Here is a 19,764-nt window from a genome sequence, read left to right as displayed (position 1 = left end):
AATACTATTTCTGTTAACACCACCTACAAACAAAAGCTAATCTTTGGTAAGTTTTTATTCTATCCAAGATAATGCGTAAAGCTTTTTGGATGAATTACCTCATTTAATCTAACACAATCTTGTAAGGTAAGTATTATTCCCATTTTAATGGCAGGTAAACTAAAGCCCAGAGAGGTTAAGTTATCTGCCCAATGTCACCCAGCCAGCAAACAGCAGAAACGGAATTTAGAACTGCAAACTCCAAAGACCATGTTCTTAACCTGAAGTATAAACTGTTTCAATTCATGATGTCTTTACCTGGTAAGTTCATTATTTTAAATTAAAATTTTCATGTGAAATATCTGAGAGTTATTTATCCCCAAATATAAACTATATCACCGATTTAATCTCCATGATTCCTTTATTTCATGTCTTAATATAACCATTTTTCTCATCTTAATAAACATCTATGTATACTGATCAGAGATACCATATAAAGCTATGGAATAATGGGAAAAAATGACTGTGAACAGAAGTCCCAACACAAGGAAGTTACAGACATTCAAGGAAGCCTTACATGTAGTAACAGAAAAGAAAGTACTTTGGACCACACTTTACATTCTCTATAATACCCCTGAGGAATTAGAAGATTTCATTTTAGAAAATACTGGTTTGGTTTTATACTTAAAGTATAAGTGACATAACCATGGGAGGACCACTGGTACCTAGGAACAGCCTTGGAAGGCAGCAGAGTGCCCAAGAGAAGAAAAAAACAGTAAACCCAAAATATTCTTAAAAAATCTCAGCTCTGGGGCTTCCCTGGTGGCGCAGTGGTTGAGAGTCCGCCTGCCAATGCGGGGGACGCGGGTTCGTGCCCCGGTCCGGGAGGATCCCACATGCCGTGGAGCGGCTGGGCCCGTGAGCCATGGCCGCTGAGCCTGCGTGTCCGGAGCCTGTGCTCCGCAGCGGGAGAGGCCACAACGAGAGAGGTCGCAGCAGTGAGAGGCCCGCGTACCGCAAAAAAAAAAAAAAATTTCAGCTCTGACCCAGACTTGACACCGTGTAAGGGAAGCTCTGATGCTCTTCATGTGGTCATAAAATACAAAGAAAGCATAGTAGAAAAGGCAAGAAACTAATGGTATAAAGGCACTCCAGTGTTTCTCATCTCTCCACCAACTTCCACAAAATCACATGGCAGAAAGCCTCCTGTCATATGTCAACAATAAGGAGAACAGACTCAAACTGGAGAGAGACAATCCATGGCATTCACCCACCTCCCTTCTGCCTCGGTCATTCGGTTGGTTACCTTCAGAAAGAAAGACCAAGAGAAAAAGAAGAAACTGAGTGATGATAAAAGCTTATATACCATCAAAGCAAAAAGTAAAGCTTTTGACTTAAATGAGACTCCAAGGGCAAGATGGACAGACAGGGGTGCAGCTGAGAACCAAGCAGAAAGGCTGAGTTTCCCTGGTATTTTCTACTTTTCTGGAATAAGAACTAAAAGCTATTATGCAGTCAGGAGGGCCTGAAACATATAACAGAGCAGAAATTATTATTTTTTTTATGATTATGTAAAGGGCAGTGGCCAAGAGCAGCCCTTCTGTTAACAACAAAGAGGTGTAGGTAAACACATAAGCAATGCTACCATAAAGTGGAGATTTTTGTTTTAACAAAATCTATATTTATATGATTATATTTCCCATGGTTGAGAGCGGCTATAATTAATGGATTTCCCTCGTTCTCCTAATGCAGTCATTTGTCAATTCAAATACAGAATGTCCAATCAATTTTGATGTATTTAGTAAGCAATTTGTCAAATGGTGCTATAATCCAGTTAATATATTAATTCTTGTCATGGAGAGAGTTCTGACAACTACATGGTTTTCCATAACTGGTTTGGAGAGAAAAATCTGAGCTGGAACTCAACGGTCATTCTTTGGAGGTGACACCTCTGTGTCCCGGGATCTGAGAGCATGCCACAGTACATCACTTAATAGGAAAACTGCTTTGCTGAACTAGACACCTGGGGTCTACTGGATGGTGTGGCTGCCAGTTCATTGTAATATTCGTTTTCTTTGAATGCCTGTGTGTTTCATATATTTTTAATAAATTGATCAAGCCAATATATGTGACACGAAAAATGCAAAGTATGTAAGCTTCCGAGAGAGGAACAAGGCTTTACCAATGAAATGTATGCATCTTAAACTTAAAAAGTACTCTTATAAACACTTTCCCCTATTCTTAATGTTTCTTCATATATACTGCTAAAGAAGTGGCTCTCAATCTTTTATTTTCCTATCCCAACATCCTTCAGGTAAATGACTGACTCCTAGCAGTACTTAACAGGGCACTGTACTGTTAAGGCCACATAGTTAGTAACCATTAGACAAGATTCTTAGAAGGCCACCTTCAGCTTACACAGTGCGAAGCTCCGGACATGACAGTTTTCTTACTTTATATTTCATCCAATAATCACTATGTTATCTCCATCTTTTCCCCAAGTCTATCTATGCACTGGGGGCTGGAGAAAGAACCACGGAGATTTCAAGTAGGTGGCCCAAATTTATATCACAGAAGAAAGCTGGACTATAGTGATCAAGGAAGTATCAAGTTCTTTCTCAAACTTTTCAGTGGGATAGTTAATCACTACTAGTTTGGGCATGGCAGGAAACAGAAGATAGGTTTTTAGTGTACCACAGATAACCTCCATGGGTGTATTTCGCAAATACTTTCCAAAGATGATGGCTCTATCCATTCACTATGTCCAAATCTTTTCATATTTCTCTGTCAGGAAATGCAAAAGCAGACATGAAGGCAAATCCTTTCTAGAAAACAATACTGAAACACATGGCAAAAAAATTTGTTTTAAACAGAAGAAAAAGAAAGAAAGAAAAGAGGAAAGAAACATTACATTCATCTTCCAGACATTAGGCTCCCCTTAGCACATTTTATGAACCATGCAAGAGCAAACTGTCAGAGTGATTTGGCACAAGGCTGTGTATTTAAAAACCTGCCATGTGCACTACTCCTCCAGACTACCAGACGTCCCATTGTTTGATGTGTCTGCTGAGAAAGGTGCCCTATGTGTCAGAAAAGCACACTGAATATTTTTCAATGACCCAGGGGGCAGAGGTCGCTTATTATAAATGGATAATGAGACCTAATGCAGTGCTCTGAGTATGGACAATGAAAGGGTCTATCCATAGCCCCTGGTGGATTGGTCATTCAGGCTTTTATTTCCTCTGCACACTTAATGGAGTCAAACAATTGACAGAAATTCTATAGAGAAGGCTGAAACTGAGAGAAACAACTGTTTTCTAACTCTGATAGACAGATACAAATAGTGACCCTGAAATGGCGCCAGAACTCCCATCACCACTAACGTAGCAGACAGCTGTAGCATTCCCCCTAAATTCCCATTTAGTCATTTGTTAGCAATTAACCTTACTGATGGCACATCAAACCACAAGCTCCTGCCAATATCAACCCATTACATTATTGCAGGTAAGCAGACACAGACCATTCTTTTAGTTCCTTATTTTTGGAGAAAAAAGCGAACAGATATCCCTGTACCCTCCATCCTATATCCCCACTACCCAACTAACAAAATGCATATTCAGGGGTATCAGTATCTGAATATAAGAACCTTACACTCTGGTGGGTTAGAGTAAATGACAGCAGAAGCAGAGGTACTCATGGACTAGAGGCTTTATGACCAATAGATTATTTTTCTTTAATCTATCAGAATCAATGTTCTATCCCAGCCAAATCTGCCAATCTGATGGCAATGAATATTAATAGCATAAATGGAAAAGAATATACTGTCAACTGTACCTGAAAAAAAAAGCAGGTCATAAAGCAACCTACAGGGCTTCCCTGGGGGCACAATGGTTAAGAATCCGCCTGCCAATGCAGGGGACGTGGTCCCGGAAGATCCCACATGCCGCGGAGCAACTAAGCCCGTGCGCCACAACTACTGAGCCTGCACTCTAGTGCTTGCGACCCACAACTACTGAGACTGCGGGCCACAACTACTGAAGCCCACATGCCTAGAGGCCGTGTCCGCAACAAGAGAAGCCACTGCAGTGAGAAGCCCGCTCACCACAATGAAGAGCAGCCCCCACTCACCACAACTAGAGAAAGCCTGCACGCAGCAACGGAGACCCAACGCAGCCAAAAATAAATAAATAAATAAAATAAATTTATTAAAAATAAAAATAAAGCAACCAACAGGAACAGTAAGTTGTGATGCCACACAGTTGAGTAAAATAAAGTAAGCAAGATATTTAAAAGTACCAAAAAACCCTCTATAAAAACATTTTTGTTTCATTTCAATTTTAAGAACAATTATGACAGGAAGGTGGTTTGACATGTAATTATGACAGGAAGGTGGTTTGACATCATTTCTCCAAATAATAAATACTAAAGCAAATGACAGAAATGCCAAGACTTACTTCAGAATGGAGTATAGGTCATTATGTTGTAAAAGAGAGGACTTTTGATGGTGAAACATCTCAACAATAAATCAACGATGACAGAGAAACCCAATGAACTATTCCATAGGTGTGAAGATCTATGTAAAGATACGGGTATCAATAAAAAGCATGTATCCCATTAAACACAAAGGGAAAGACGAAGGAAAAGAGGGATCTCTAATCAAAACTTTTTGATTAACTATATGATATTTTTTCATTGAGGAAGAAAATGTATTCAATTTCATAATGTTCCCCAAATTATACAACATATATATGGCTAAATTCAGGGTCAGTATGTCTCAAACTTCTAGTCTCCTGAAGAAAAACACCATTCATTTCACTAAAATCATTTCTCTATGGAAGGACATGTCAGTGGATAAAATTAACTATAAATAAGAGAATCCATCAAATATAACTCAATATGAAGTGGTTTCTTAAGTACCTCAGATATTCAGACCTAGATAGAGCAGTATGACACACCCAATGACCAACAATGGACTATAAATACTCTATAAATAAGTCCTACATTACAAGTTTCCTCTACAGGAGAAAAACATTTCTTTCTTTCCCCTTCCACCCTACCCAATCTTGGGCAAATATTTATTATGGACAATGCAAGGAAATAGTGTTGAGTACCTCCACCATACTTGGTACATACCACAACAACGATGCAATCCAGGATGTTAGGTTAAATCTAATGTGACACTCCAAAGAGAGCAGCTCAGAAAACTGCTGCACATTTAACTGCTTTGCCAGGGTACTGATAATGACCATGGCAGAGGAGAGCAATACTTTTTTCTTCCTTTTTGTATCAGTATGTTCAAAATAGATCATGACTGTATTGTAAAACCAATGAAACAAGACAGTAAAATAGGCTAAAAATGTCTTCAACTCTAAACCCCAAAGTGTGACTTTATATTACAAGGAAAAATATTTCCTATTTTTATTCTCACAGTTGTAGCCGGTAGGCCAGCAGCACAAAATTTAGTTGGGAATTAAGATCTCTAGAATCTAACCTTAAATACGCTGCCTACTTGTGTTTTTCACACTTCTATGGGTAAGACAATTTCAATACTAGCTTTAGGTATTATCTACTTCATTATATATACAGATTTAAACAAAAGTGCTAGTAAAGTCCAAGTGATCAGTAAAGCAAAAACATTTTTAAAAAGCCGATATATCAATAGATAGCCCAGCTATTGAAAAGTAAGGTTTCAGGTGGAGCTTTTAGAATGATTAATACTGCCTTCTTACATGTTATGCTGTCTGTACCATAATGGAACCTCATCTCTTCTCTCTAAATTCTCTCTAGGATAAAATTATTTCAGAGAAAGCTTACATCAACTACTAATTATATATCCAAACAATCTCAGAAAGGAGCTCAAATCTATAAATACACATATGGAAGGTTCTGAGTTATTTCCAAGAACCTACTGAATATTACCACCAGGATACATACTGCATGCACCAAAACAGATGCAACACTGCAATCAGCAATTCTCTCTCCTACTCTAGGCAACATATTTCTCTTTAATGTTTCAATGAATGGCATAACCTAGTGTTAAGCTAGTTATCCATTCCTCCTCACTTTTCTTCAGTAACCTCATATAGTCCCAAATCCTACAGAGGCAACTTGCTCAATTTCTCTGAAATTCAGCCACTTCTCTCCATCCCCACTAACAATTAACTTCTTCCTTCTTTGCATTTCTTTTTTTTAAACTTTTTATTTTATATTGGAATATAGCCGATTAAAAATGTTGTGATAGTTTCAGGTGCACAGCAAAGCGACTCAGCCATACATATACATGTATCCAGTCTCCCGAAGACTCCCCTCCCATCCAGGCTGCCACATAACACTGTGTATACATGTCAATCCCAAACTCCCTAACTATCCCTTCCCTCTACCCTCCCACCCCTGGTAACCACAAGTTCATTCTCTAAGTCTGAGTCCGTTTCTGCTTTATAAATACGTTCATTTGTATCACTTCTTTTTAGATTCCACATATAAGCGATATACGATATTTCTCTTTCTCTGTGTGACATACTTCACTCAGTATGACAATCTCTAGATCCATCCATGTTACTGCAAATGGCATTATTTCATTCTTTTTTATGGTTGAGTAATATTCCATTGTATATATGTACCACATCTTCTTTATCCATTCCTCTTTTGATGGACATTTAGGTTGCTTCCATGCCTTGGCTATTGTAAATAGTGCTGCAATGAACACTGGGGTGCGTGTATCTTTTCAAATTATGGTTTCCTAAGTCATTTCTGTCCCAGCAGCTATGGCTTGAATACTCTGTACCTCCTTCATCCTTCACCATCCTTTCTATACCAGTTAATTCATGCTATTAACAAGCACTTATCACAATGTGTTATAGATACTCATATACATGTTTTTTATTTCTATTTATGTTAGGGAAGGTAATGAATCAAAAGTAAAGGCAGCAGAACTGGTATAATGTAATATCAAGATAATACATAGGATTTAAGGACCAGAAATGTAAAAAACAATTAGGGTCATCCATATCTACTACTGGCCACATAAAAGAGACTAGATTTACATTATCTCCTAAAATAATTAAATTAGTCCTAAGCAAAAGGTTATTCTGAACCCTCCATAACAAAGCTTAAAAATACACAAAGAAAGAATCAAATTTATTCCAAGTAATTTGACTACATCCTAGGAAAACAGAATAATCCACCACTCAACAACATGAAACCAAAAATGCCCAGCATCCTATCAAAAATCATTAGGCACATAAAGAAGCAGGAAAGCACACCAAGAAGAAAAATCAATCAATAGAAAAAAAACCCAAGCAATACCAGGGTGAAAAGAATTAGCACACAAGGACTCTAAAACAACAATTACAAAATATATGTCTCGTATGTTCAAACAGGTACACGATGCGGAAAGAAATGAAAGATATAAAAGAACATCCAAATGGAACTTATAGATGAAAAATATGGTATCTGGAATGAAGAACGTGTTGAATAAAACAATAGATTAGACAGCAGAACAGAAGACAATATATATAAATGCATAGAAATACAAACTATACAAAATCAAACAGAGTGAAGGAAAGAGAATTTTTTAACTGAACAAAGAATCAGTGAGCTGGGAAAATATCACGTTGTCAACAGACATATAATTGGAGTCACAAAAGGAGAGAAGCAGAGTGACAGAAAAAAATGTGAAGATGTAACTGCATTAAAATGTTCAAATCTGATGAAAATTTAAAATTCACAGATTGAAGAATCTCACAGACTCCAAGCAGAAGAAAACCACACCACAACGTTATGGTTTAAATACTTTTTCCTATTTTTCTATATTATTTCTATTGTTTTTATGTTTTCTATTTCCTTGATTTCACTCATCTTTATTATTTCCTTTTTTGTGCTTTAATTCGCTCTACTTTACTAGTTTCTGAATGTGAAAGCTGAGTCACTGATTTCATTTTATAACATGGGCATTTAGTCCTATACATTTCACCTTGAGTAGTGATTTAATGCCATCCCACAAATATTTCATTTTTCTATGAAGTTTTTATTTTGAAAGAATTACAGATTCATAAGAAGTTGCTAAAATAGTAATCAAGATACAGAACGGTTCCATCACCATAAAGATCTACCAAACCCTTTATGGTCATATTCAACACCCTCCCTCGTACTCTGTCTCTCCGCATGATGTTCTTAAGAATCATCCAACTTGTTGCATGTATTTATACTTCAATCTACTATTTTTTTCCCTGAATGTAGTCTAAGATAGGGATGTGTTCTGTTTTCATTTTCATTCAGCTAAAAATAATCCTAATTTCCCTTTTGACTTTTCCTGTGAACCATGTATCATGTAGAAGTGCATTGTTTAGTTTCCAAATATTTGTAGATTTCCCAGAGACCTGTTAATCATTTCTTATTTAATTCCATTGTGGTCAGAGAATATACATACTTTGTATAACTTGAAAGCTTTTAAACTTATTGAGACTTGTTTTATGGCCCAGAAGGTCTCTATTTGTCAATGTTCCCTGTGCACTTGAAAAGAATGTACGTTCTACTGTTGTTGGGTGGAGTGTTCTACTTAGTCTTATATTAATGTAGCACGCGAGGGTTTAAAGTGGGTTTCTCCAGACTGGTGGTTGCCAAGGGGGAGGAGGTTGGGGTTAACAGATATAAGCTTTTAGATATAGAACAGATAAACAACAAGGTCCTACTGTAGAGCACAGAGAACTATATTCCATATCCTATGATAAACCATAATGGAAAAGAATATATAACTTAATCACTTTGCTGTACAGCAGAAATTAACACAACATTTTAAGTCAACTATACTTCAATTAAAAAATGCTGATTAAAAAAAAGTGGGGGTTTCCCTGGTGGCGCAGTGGTTGAGAGTCCGCCTGCCAATGCAGGGAACACAGGTTCGTACCCCAATCCAGGAAGATCCCACATGCCGCAGAGCGGCTGGGCCTGTGAGCCATGGCCGCTGAGCCTGCGCGTCCGGAGCCTGTGCTCCGCAACGGGAGAGGCCACAACAGTGAGAGGCCCGCATACCGCAAAAAAAAAAAAAAAAAAAAAAAAAAGTGGGTTTCTCCTAAGCAGCATATAGCTGGGGTTTATTTTTTGATCCATGACTTGTTTAGATGTTTAGACCATTTATAACTAATGTGAGCACTGACATGCTTAGGGTTACATCAACTTGCTTATTTGTTAATATTTTATTTCCTTTTTGAGCACTTAGGTTGTTTTTTTATTTCATTATATACATCTTTAACAACCTTCAAATGATGCTGAAGCCACATATACTATAAAAACTTACAATAGTATAGTTCCATTTCCCACACTCCTGGCCTTTATGCTACTGTTGTCTCACACAGACACACACACACACACGTATGTATGTGTTTTAAAGACCACAATACATTGATACTATTTTTGTGTTAACAGTGAATTATATTTGAAAGACAGTTAAATAATTAACAAAAACCCACATATATGCTTTAACCCATTTTCAGTGTTCTTCATTCCCTTCCATCTAGTGTCAAAGGCTTTCCCCACCTTTCCTATAATGCCTTTATAAGTAGAGAAAAACAATTATATCCCCAGTAAAACACTGGGAGGGGGTTCTATGGATCCCAGTCACCTTTCTATCGTGTATCAAAGCGATATATCTGTTGAGTGGTCCTTTGTTACCATTTAACAAAGAAAACTCAGTAAGCTTAGGGAGGAACTTCTCACAAACCCATGGATTATCTTGGAAGTTCAAAGTCTGACCTACCCCCAACAAAGCTAGTTAATGTCAGCAACTTAAAAAATACTGCTGTTGCCAAATTACCTGAAAGAAAAGGAGGAAACATTATTTTTGCCCTAAATAAAACGTTCCCAAGTAAGCCCTGTTTCTAATTTACAATTTGGGAAGCTCTGAAGCAGACTAAAGAAAAAGCATTGTCTACTCTGGATCACATTCAAAGCTGGTTGATATTTGTTAGTCTCGTCTAATGTTTATCTTTGTTTTTGGCAAAGAAATACACTGAAATAAAAAGCCTATTTTAGAAAAGGTAACTATAGCATGTGGTTTTTTTTTTTTCGGAAGTTAGAAAATATACCGTTAGCACAAAAATCACTAATCACCACTACCATAATCTTTTTATAAACGATTCCCAAGATTTCAACCCAGGCAAAACTTTTTTTTTATATTAGATTCTTGACTTTTACCTTTACTGAGCTATATAGCAAGATTAGATTACCATCTGCATATCCACTTTGCATACATAAACTAGTCAATCTACTCAAACCATATGACTTTTTTTGCTTATTCTAAACAGCAATTTATTATGGCTTATCCTCCTAATGACAAAGGAGTGATTTCTACCTCCATAGTGAGGAGCTCTTGTAAGGAGCAGGCTACTATGAGTCAATTTATGATACACCCAAATTGCTCAATTTTGTATCATTCCATTCATTTAATATGGGTAGGAAGTGTGACTACAGTTAATACAAAATTTGGAGTTTTTAACTTACTTCACTAAATTTAGGTAAGAAGTCTTTAGTGTTCAGGCAGGTTTCCCTTTCCCTTACCACCAGTCACCCTTTTGCCACATATGCAGAACTTTGTTTACAACTAGTGGTGTATTTATTATGATTACAGGGCTGAAAGGGGAGTGGGGATTCCTTGCTAAACATCCTGCTCTCCTACACTCCTCTCCCTGAGACAAAGTCTCTTTCGCATTTCCATTTACATCATTCTTTGTCCACTATTATTATAATTTCCGGAGTTTGTACAAGTCTGCTTCACTTGATCCACAGATCCAGATACAACCAAAGAAAATACTGACAACATTTGTGAAGTTTGCATTACAGTTTTACTCCAAATGGTTATATTTGAAAATACCTTCAGTAATATATTTATCAACAGTTTGCAGGTTGGGAAGTAAGAAGTGATTTTCAATATGGTTGAATAAAACAAAAAACTTCCTGCCACCAGGTACAGTATACACATCATCTTTTCAAATGGCTTCAGTAAGGGAAACCGGAGAGAAAGTCAAGCAAGAAGGTAATAAGAAAGTTTTCTTAATGAGGCTCTAACTTACAGAGGGCTCAACAGATGGGTAGGCAAAGGCATTCTCTCTAAACTGGCTCCAGCATTGCTTTTACCAATTATATTTCAGCTCTTACTCCTCTGATGCAGATGTCCATGTTTTGCATATTTAATTGCTTCAGTCATGAAATATACTATCTTGTCGAGGACTCTCAATCAAATAGCCTTTCTTTTTTTTTTGCGGTACACGGGCCTCTCACTGTTGTGGCCTCTCCCGTTGCGGAGCACAGGCTCTGGACACGCAGGCTCAGCGGCCATGGCTCACGGGCCTAGCTGCTCTGCGGCACGTGCGATCTTCCCAGACCGGGGCACGAACCTGCGTCCCCTGCATCGGCAGGCGGACTCCCAACCACTGCGCCACCAGGGAAGCCCCAAATAGCCTTTCTTTATGTTGAAAACATGACTTTAAAAATCCAGGCTAAATCTGTGTCTCTACTGTCAATGTAAAGAAGCAATATAATAATTATTACAGAATTACCTGCCTCTTAGGTATTTTTTAACTTATTAAATTATATCTATACTAACATTTCACTAGATAAGAGGAAACATAATAATTATGTCACTTAGATATATGACAGACATATTAAGTCTATCACTTAGATGACAGATCTGGCAACGTTGTCAAAAATCACATATTCAGAATAGGGATTCCATTGTTAAGTTCCTGAAGTCTAATATTTGAAAATACGCACTTCTGAGATAAGAAACAAAGGTTCAGAATGATGCTTAAATGTATAGATTATTTTACAGTTTTTAAAGGACTTTAGCATCACTTCACTGACCACAGTAACACCTTCATAAGAGCAAGTATCATTACTGATACTTTATATTTTCCAAGTTACTGAGACGTGGTCTAGAACTGGAAACTAGGCCTTTTCATCCTTATCCCAATGCTAGTCCACCTGGAATTCAAAAGGTCTCACATAAAATGCATTATATTATGTATTTTATTTAGAAACCATAGAACCATCAGCGACTACCTTTTTTTGAAATTGTCTAATTCTGTTCTAGTCCAACTGTGCAACATCTCACAGGTTTGTCCTGTCTTCTCTGTAAACAGCCTTAACTAAAGTCCTCTCATCTTGCTCCAGGATCACTGTGACTCCACTGCCCTCCCCCCGCCACCGAACCTCTTATTACAACACTGCCAGGGTGACCTTTCTAAGAGGCAGTTCTGATGGTGTCGTTCCAATGCTTGAAAACAACTGATGGCTTGCTACTGCCTACAGTGGCGGTTCTTCAACCGTGCAAGTAGAGCTGCTAAAATAAAGTCATATCCATCAGCTTAATTCACTGGAACAAAAAAATTAAGGAATAGAGACAGTTGCTTTTTGATTTTTTTCCCCCCGTATCTTTTTCTCATATATTTGGGACTTGCTACTGTTTGTCTACTGAGCAGACCTATCAAAATAACTAAACAAAGAAAACCAACATTAATTCTGAAAAAGTTACCTACACTTAATCCAACAATTAGTTATTTTCACCCCTATTGAGAAGTAGGGGGAAATGTTCTCGTGAACATTGATATTACATAAATGTCATGTATTTTCCAAGTCATATGACAGAGTTAAATATATGCTTAGATGACCTAGACCCTAACAACTTTTATGTACTCTGCTTCTTGGAACCAGAAAACCACTTACCTATTATCCCTCTGTGAAAGCTTTGGCAATTTAAGTCACTGCCCTCATAATTCAATGTATAACCCTTCACTGATGCACCTGCCTCATTTCCTTTTATCTTTTAACACCTGTCTCCTGAATTAGATACTGAATTCATTGAGGACAGAAGCAACATACTATTCTCATTTAAACCACAAGTTCCTGACACATAGAAGTCACTCAATAAATACATGAAGAAGAAGAATCAGTGAGTTCTATTACACAAGAGAATGAGACTGCCAACTATTTGTTACAATTATAGAGTTTTGTAACTTTAGAGCAAAGTCAATACACTTTCTCTGTTTCCAGTATAACATATAACACACTATAAACATAAAATAAAATTGTTTTACAAATATTTTACTTCATGCTGCATAATACAGCTAGGCAAGAAATGAAGTCTGATTCAACAAAACTCCATTAAAAACATGTCTGTTGATTTTTAGAAAGTTTCTTAAAAACATGCAGTACTCAGAGCCATCAAGTAAAATTAAGGATCCAGTGAATTCTACAAAACTGAATTGTAATTGTAAAGAATTTTTAATTCTATGACCATAAACTGGATAATAAATATTAAATTATCTTTTCAGGCCTCACCTACAAAGAAGGCTGTTTCTAGTTCAATCTACATTTTTTTCTCCTTAAGTAAAAAACGAATCGAGATCAATCTCTACAAACGTTAGGGCTTAGGTATAAAAGTAAACGAAATCCTGATGGAGCTGGAATCACTACTTCATTATTGCAAGTAAAATTCTACAAAGCGAAAAGCCTGCTGATACAATTTTCACAGTGAAAAGTGCTTAACTTTTTTCATGTCAGAAATAAATTCCAATTTCATGAAACTTTATTATATCCTAGTATCCTCATTTCTTTAAAAAAATTTTGAGCCCACCAGATATCTCATGGCCAGGGAATGTGAACAGTTAGAGGCATACTTAATGTGTGCTAAAGCTTATGGCATACATTTGTATTAAACATCTTACTTGCCTCAGTCTGATTACTTACGGCCTCTGGCCTATGGACCAGTGGTAATATGCATGGTTGCATTAAAAGTCAGCATTTTAAAATGAAAGCTCAAAATACTCTATGGAAGGAAAAAAAATGAGAACTACTCACGGCCAGCAAGCAGGAACTGATAATATTGTACTGCATCTGCAGCGAGGAGCAGAGGGTGGTTTGCGTTAAATGGTGGTTGCAATTCATTCCATTGAGGAGTTCTAAGGAAACAGCAGAAGAATATTAATATTCAGGCTTAATAGATGGGATGTAAATCACCATCACTGTCACCACTTACAGACACTGATATAAACTCACACTATCTTTGTAATCATTAAAATGAACTTGTTGGAGTGCTGAAACCTGAAACACAAGGCCATCTGCTTAGAAAGAATAAAAAGGTGGCAGTGAGTCATACAAATTACATACAGCCAATATTAGTTTAAAGCAGACGACCCTTCAATACGATAGACAAGACATTCAAAATTCTGAACAGAGAGGAAGTGTGGAATTCAAATGTCACAACTAATTTTTACCTCATTTCTGACACTTGTTAGAGCTCTCTATTCTTAGAATATGTATACATTTTAAAGTAAAATAAAAGCAGATAAGAATGGCTTAAAAAAACACAGTTAATGGTTGGCTTATTAAAGACCTAATTAGCATCTGAATGCCAAAATAAGCCACTTATTTCAATGATGGTGCAGTAATTTTAATTAGATCTGCCCATTCTTAAATAGCTTGATAAATAAGATATTGATCAGATCAATCCAGTGCAGTAAAGTACTAGTAAAGAATGGTAGAGCCTCCAAAAATCAATATAAGAATATTTTAAAATGTCATAAGGAGAGAGATCATTTTCATATCCATTTTTGTCTGTTTCCTTCCATACATGTCAGGACCAATTTTTTCTATCTCTCCTATACTATTGTACACTATATTGAACGGATTTTATCCTAGATCTTATTTCTCCATCTTTATACTAGATTATAAAGGTTCTAATGATTATGTACTTTTGAGAAGGACTCTAATTGTTAATAAACATTTTTATAGTGATAAACCATTATATCTTGGGGAATCACTTTAAAGGAAACCTTCCAATCTATTTATATTAGTTTCCATTCCCCATAATGGCTATCTCAATGTACTTTCTACTTGCAGTGAGCATGAGACTGGAAATAGGGGAAGCACTAAAGCTCTTTATGTGGGATAGGAAAAAAAAACAAGTCCTAGAAAAGGTAACTCAAAGATGCAAGGAGAAAGAAGTTCAAAGGGAGGTCTTCTCCAAGGCATACACCAAAGACAACTGAATACACAGGACCACACAAAAATCTGTACATGAATATTCTCAGGAGCATAATTCATGACAACTAAACTGTGGAAATGCCCATCAACTGATGAATGGATAAACAAAATGTGGTATATCCATGCAATGGAATATTATTTGGCCATAAAAAAGGAATGAAGTTCTGCTACATGCTGCAACATGGATGGACCTTAAAAACATTATACTAAGTAAAGGAAACCAGATGCAACAGGTCACATTTTGCATGATTCCATTTATATGAGATGTCCAGAGTAGGCAAATCCAGAGACAGGAAATAAACTGGTGGTTGCCTAGGGCTGAAGGGTTGAAGGAAAATGGGGGTGGGGGGGTGGGGATGACTGCTAATGGGTACGGGATTTCTTTGGGGGGTGATGAAAATTGATTGTGGTGATGGATGCACGACCTAGTGAAAATTCACTTTAAGTAGGTGAATTGTATTATATGTATTACATGTAAATTATATGTCAATTAGAAAAGGAATGAATTATCAAAAAACACAACAGGGATAAATCAAAATAATTTTGCTGGGAGAAAGAAGACAAAAAGACTATGCACTCTGATTCCATTTATATAAAATTCTAGAAATTATAAACTGATCTATAGTGACAGAGAACAGACCAATGGTTGCCTGGGGCTCAGTGGGTGAAGTAGGGATAAAGGGGGGCAGGTGAGAGATTAGAAAGAGGCATAAGAAAACATTTGAGGTGATGGATATATATATAATGTTAATTATGGGGGTGATTTCACAGTTGTATACATACGTCGTCAAACCTTACCAAATTGTACACTTTTAATATTTTATATCTCAACAAAGCTGTTAAAAAAAAAAACCCAAAAACAAAAAACCAAAAAGAGATACTACCTAACCAGAGTCCAGCTGGCTCGGGGAGATGTCATCATTTCTAGTGGGGTGTCATCGCTGATCTTGGGTGCAGTGCTAAGCGGTCGTGGCTCCATCATGTGCTCCACTAAGTTCCCGTAGCAGCTAATAATGTAGAGGGATTCAACTACAACTTGTTTGGACTGATCTACAAAACAGGAAAACAGATCCTGGATATGTGATATTGGCATAAAAGGAGCACAGCATCATTTTTACAAGTTATTGACCCTTCAGTCCGTTCCTAAGGTTGCTGAGAGAAAGTAAGAAGGCAGGAAATTTTTCACATGGTGTCTGCTCCTTGCCTAAAAATTGTCTCTTATAAGTAGATGCTAACGAATATGAAAAGTTCTATGCTATCAAAATATTTTTAAATTTAAGCAATTTATTTCAAGAATGACATAAATATACTCAAAATTCTAGTATGCTCAAACAATATTATACAGTCTTTTGTATTTGCCTGCAGTGTAGTAATTTGTCCCACATTATGAAAAATGAATAGTTTCAGGTGGGACAGGGAAGGACTGACAGAAAAGGAACCCTGTATGGACTAAGATTTAGTTACACTGGATGCACCAACTCAACTGCAGGAGAGACCCTTTGCCTAAATCAGCCTAACTTCTCATCTACTCTCTCTCAGAAAACTTCCTCCGTTAAATTTCTGGATTAAAACAAACAGGCAAATGAAAAACACACACACGTCCTCCTCCCCCAAATCCTTGTCCTTCTTTCCTCTCAATCCTCTTCCTTCTTTCCTCCCATGGCAAATGAAGACCAGTCATACTTTGAGGTCAGGTGCTGAATATGGATCTAATCAAATGACTTTATAAGGAGTACACATGTCCTCACTACCAAACCAGGTTTAGTCCTCTATCTTGGGTTTTACAGTAAACCTAGGAGCATATAAAATCCCTCATGAATGCTGGGTGGGTTACCTTATCTCTATGCCAGAGGACTGGATTACAGCTGCTTTGAGAAAATGGCTAATGACCAGTAGTGGGACATAAAGGAGTAGCAAGTTAAAAGGGTAATTAGAACAGAAGCGAGAAGCATTTGAAATCGAGCTTCACAGAGGGTTTTAACTAGTAACAAAAAGTCATTTCGATAGCATCATTAAAGCTGAGGAGGTAACAAAAAAATAAAGATGGGATAAGAAAATGGAAGGCTTGCATACTTTACTGTATCCTCTCCCACTTAGGTAAAGAGCCTGCTGTGCCTGGGATCCTATTTCCAAGGAAAGGGCCACTGAAAGGCGATAACAAGGGAAAGGGCTGACGTCTGACTGCCGGTATTAAGCGTAAGGGAGAGCCATTTTGCCAAGAACAATACAGCCTGCGGAACCTGTCAGAAAAGTGCCTCGCTAACAACTCGGTTTCTGACCTACTTTAATAGTATCACAATAATAAGAGGAAATTTTTAACACTCAAAATTAAACACTTGGTCCATGAAGGCAGGCACTCTTTTCTAAACAGAAACAATGAGGAATCACATACAAAAGAGGAATTATATAAGTTGACTCTGGTGGTCAAAGGAGAGATTTAAAAAACAACAACAACACTATATAAGTTCAAAGGGACAATGGTTACCACAAAAGATGATTCTTATTTCTGAGTGGGAGCCTGTTTTTATCTTTTAATTTATAACATGGCAGAATTGTTGTAGATTATTTTTTAAGGACAGATTTAGCATTAGAAAACCTGGGTTCAAACTCTGATACCATAACCTAGTAACTAGTGATCTTAGCTAAATTATTTAAACTTACTGATCTCAAATTCTTCATCTCTAAAATAGGGATAAGAACGTTCTTCCTCTCCACACTTTATAGACAACGGCATGAAATTAGTTTGAGAAAAATGTAAAAGCTACATATAATGGTATGGAATTGACAGCACTGAGAACACCTGTATATTGACACCAGCAAAACAAAATAAAAACACTCTGGGCAATTTATTCCACATTTATAGTGAGAGGATAGCCTGTCTTCTTGAGACTTGAATAGTTGAGGAGAGACTTGCTAACTGAGTGGGGAATTTTTTTTCTATTGTTGGGCTCAAGATTATTCAAAGAGAACTGCTCTGAATTTTCCTCAAGAAACAAAAATTACAAATGGCAAGTTTAACTTCAATAAAAATACATACCTTTTTCTCTTTTCAGACCTGCATTATTTGCAAACCACGATCGGGATGTCCCAAACGTTGCAGCCACGCAAAATTCTCCGCCCATTGATTTGCTGGGTGAAATTTGTGGAGGTGGTTTAACTTTGCTTAAAAAATAAAATGATAGTAAAAAAAGAAAAATTACCATTATAAAATCATGGTCCTTGAGAAAATGACATATTTCCCTTAAAATTCGCCCCTAAGTATTCAAACGCTCCCATGTGGACATGCATTTTGCCATAAGTATAACTGGTGGTTGTGAGACTGTGATCTGCAGTAAAAGTAAAACTAGTTCAAAGCTCCAGAGTATTATCGGAATAGCAACTTATACCAAGAAAAATTAGCTTCTTTTTGAAGAATGTGCTGGCAAAATCCAAGTCAACCCATTTGAGATAGATAACATTTCCCTGGATATTTCAAAATGGAACAGTAGAACCAGCAAAAACATCTCATAATAAAAGAATAGTTTATCAGTTCACTTCAATATGTAAAATGTAGGACTGACAATACAGTTGAATGGAGACAGCATGTATGAAAACACGAGATGATACAGAATGGAATCCTGACAATGCTCTCAGACATATATGTATGGTTAGACAATGTCTGGTGAGTAGACCTAAAGATCTAGTGCGATTACAGTCACTGATCTTCCTATTTCTTGTTTATTTTTTCTTTGTGGATTTGTGAAGATGCTAGGTCAGTTTTTACTCTGCTTCTCCTATGTTTGAAGACACATTAAGTAACTCCTGCTACTTCACATAACTACCATAAAAAAGTACTTGCTGTCGTCTTTTTTTCCCCAAATCAGCTTTCAGCTTCTAATACCATTGACTTCTGATATCAACCTTTCATCTTCTTGCAAATCCTATATCTCTCTTCTTTCCCAATTTTTCAAAGACTGCCCCAAAGTTCCTTAGCAATTTTGTCAGGCACCTTAGAGAAATGGTGTATTATTGTCTCTGACTCGTAGACCAGGAAATAGCCACACTGTACACTGGTCAAGATCACAGCCCAGTCGGGGCACAAGAATAATGTTTCGCCGCTGCTAGTCAGTCTCCAATGTCAAATAACATTATTTCTACCTTCATTTGCTCACTATCCTTTACCTCTTTATCGTTTAATTTAGTACGGTTAGACAGAGAAAGACCGGGTTTTGGAGTCAGGTGGAAACACAAATCCGAATCCCAGTGCTGCCACTTTTTTACCTGTGTGAATTTTGATTAGGTTATTTAACCTCTCAGTGATCAGACAACTAATATATAAAATATATAAAACAGAAAGACAGCAATGCCTACCTCTTAGGGTTATTTTAAGGTTTACAGCATTTTATTTGTTCTCAAAGTGTGGTCCCTGGCTAGTAGCACTGAGAACCTCTTAGACATGCAAATATTCATCAGGCCACACCCTGCTCTGGAGGTGGGGCATGACAATCTGTGTTTTTAATAGCCCTCCAGGAGATTCTGGCACACGTTCAGGGTTAAGAACCACTGTATTAGGTAACGTGTAGAAAGCGCTGTGAATTCCCATATCACAGAACTCAACGCTATCTCCTGTATAGCACACAGCTTTCAACTAATTTTCAAAAAAATCAGACTTCACTTTGGCAATCTCATTTTCCAGGTGTTATGACACATGAAATAGTCTCTCATATATTTTATTTCCTGAGCCTTCTGTTTTGATGTCTTCCTCGTAGG

At 37.0% G+C, this 19,764-nt stretch overlaps 1 protein-coding gene across 3 annotated transcripts in view; it reads right to left on the bottom strand.

The window, feature by feature from the left end:
- BCAS3 (BCAS3 microtubule associated cell migration factor) overlaps window positions 1-19,764 on the bottom strand; it is a 592,536-nt gene that overhangs the window by 314,280 nt on the left and 258,492 nt on the right. For all 3 annotated transcript variants that reach the window (XM_007464906.1, XM_007464904.1, XM_007464905.1), the window contains 3 exons: window positions 18,053-18,177; window positions 15,900-16,065; window positions 13,831-13,931 (listed from right to left, as the gene is read on the bottom strand). In XM_007464906.1, coding sequence (XP_007464968.1) covers window positions 13,831-13,931; window positions 15,900-16,065; window positions 18,053-18,177 — 392 coding nt within the window. The remainder of the gene's footprint in view (window positions 1-13,830; window positions 13,932-15,899; window positions 16,066-18,052; window positions 18,178-19,764) is intronic.

Source organism: Lipotes vexillifer, unplaced genomic scaffold (assembly GCF_000442215.2).
Source record: "Lipotes vexillifer unplaced genomic scaffold, Lipotes_vexillifer_v1.1 scaffold788, whole genome shotgun sequence".
Classification (NCBI taxonomy): Eukaryota; Metazoa; Chordata; class Mammalia; order Artiodactyla; family Lipotidae; genus Lipotes; species Lipotes vexillifer.
The sequence above is the reverse complement of the archived record's forward strand: the minus strand, read 5'-3'. Positions and strand labels throughout refer to the sequence as shown.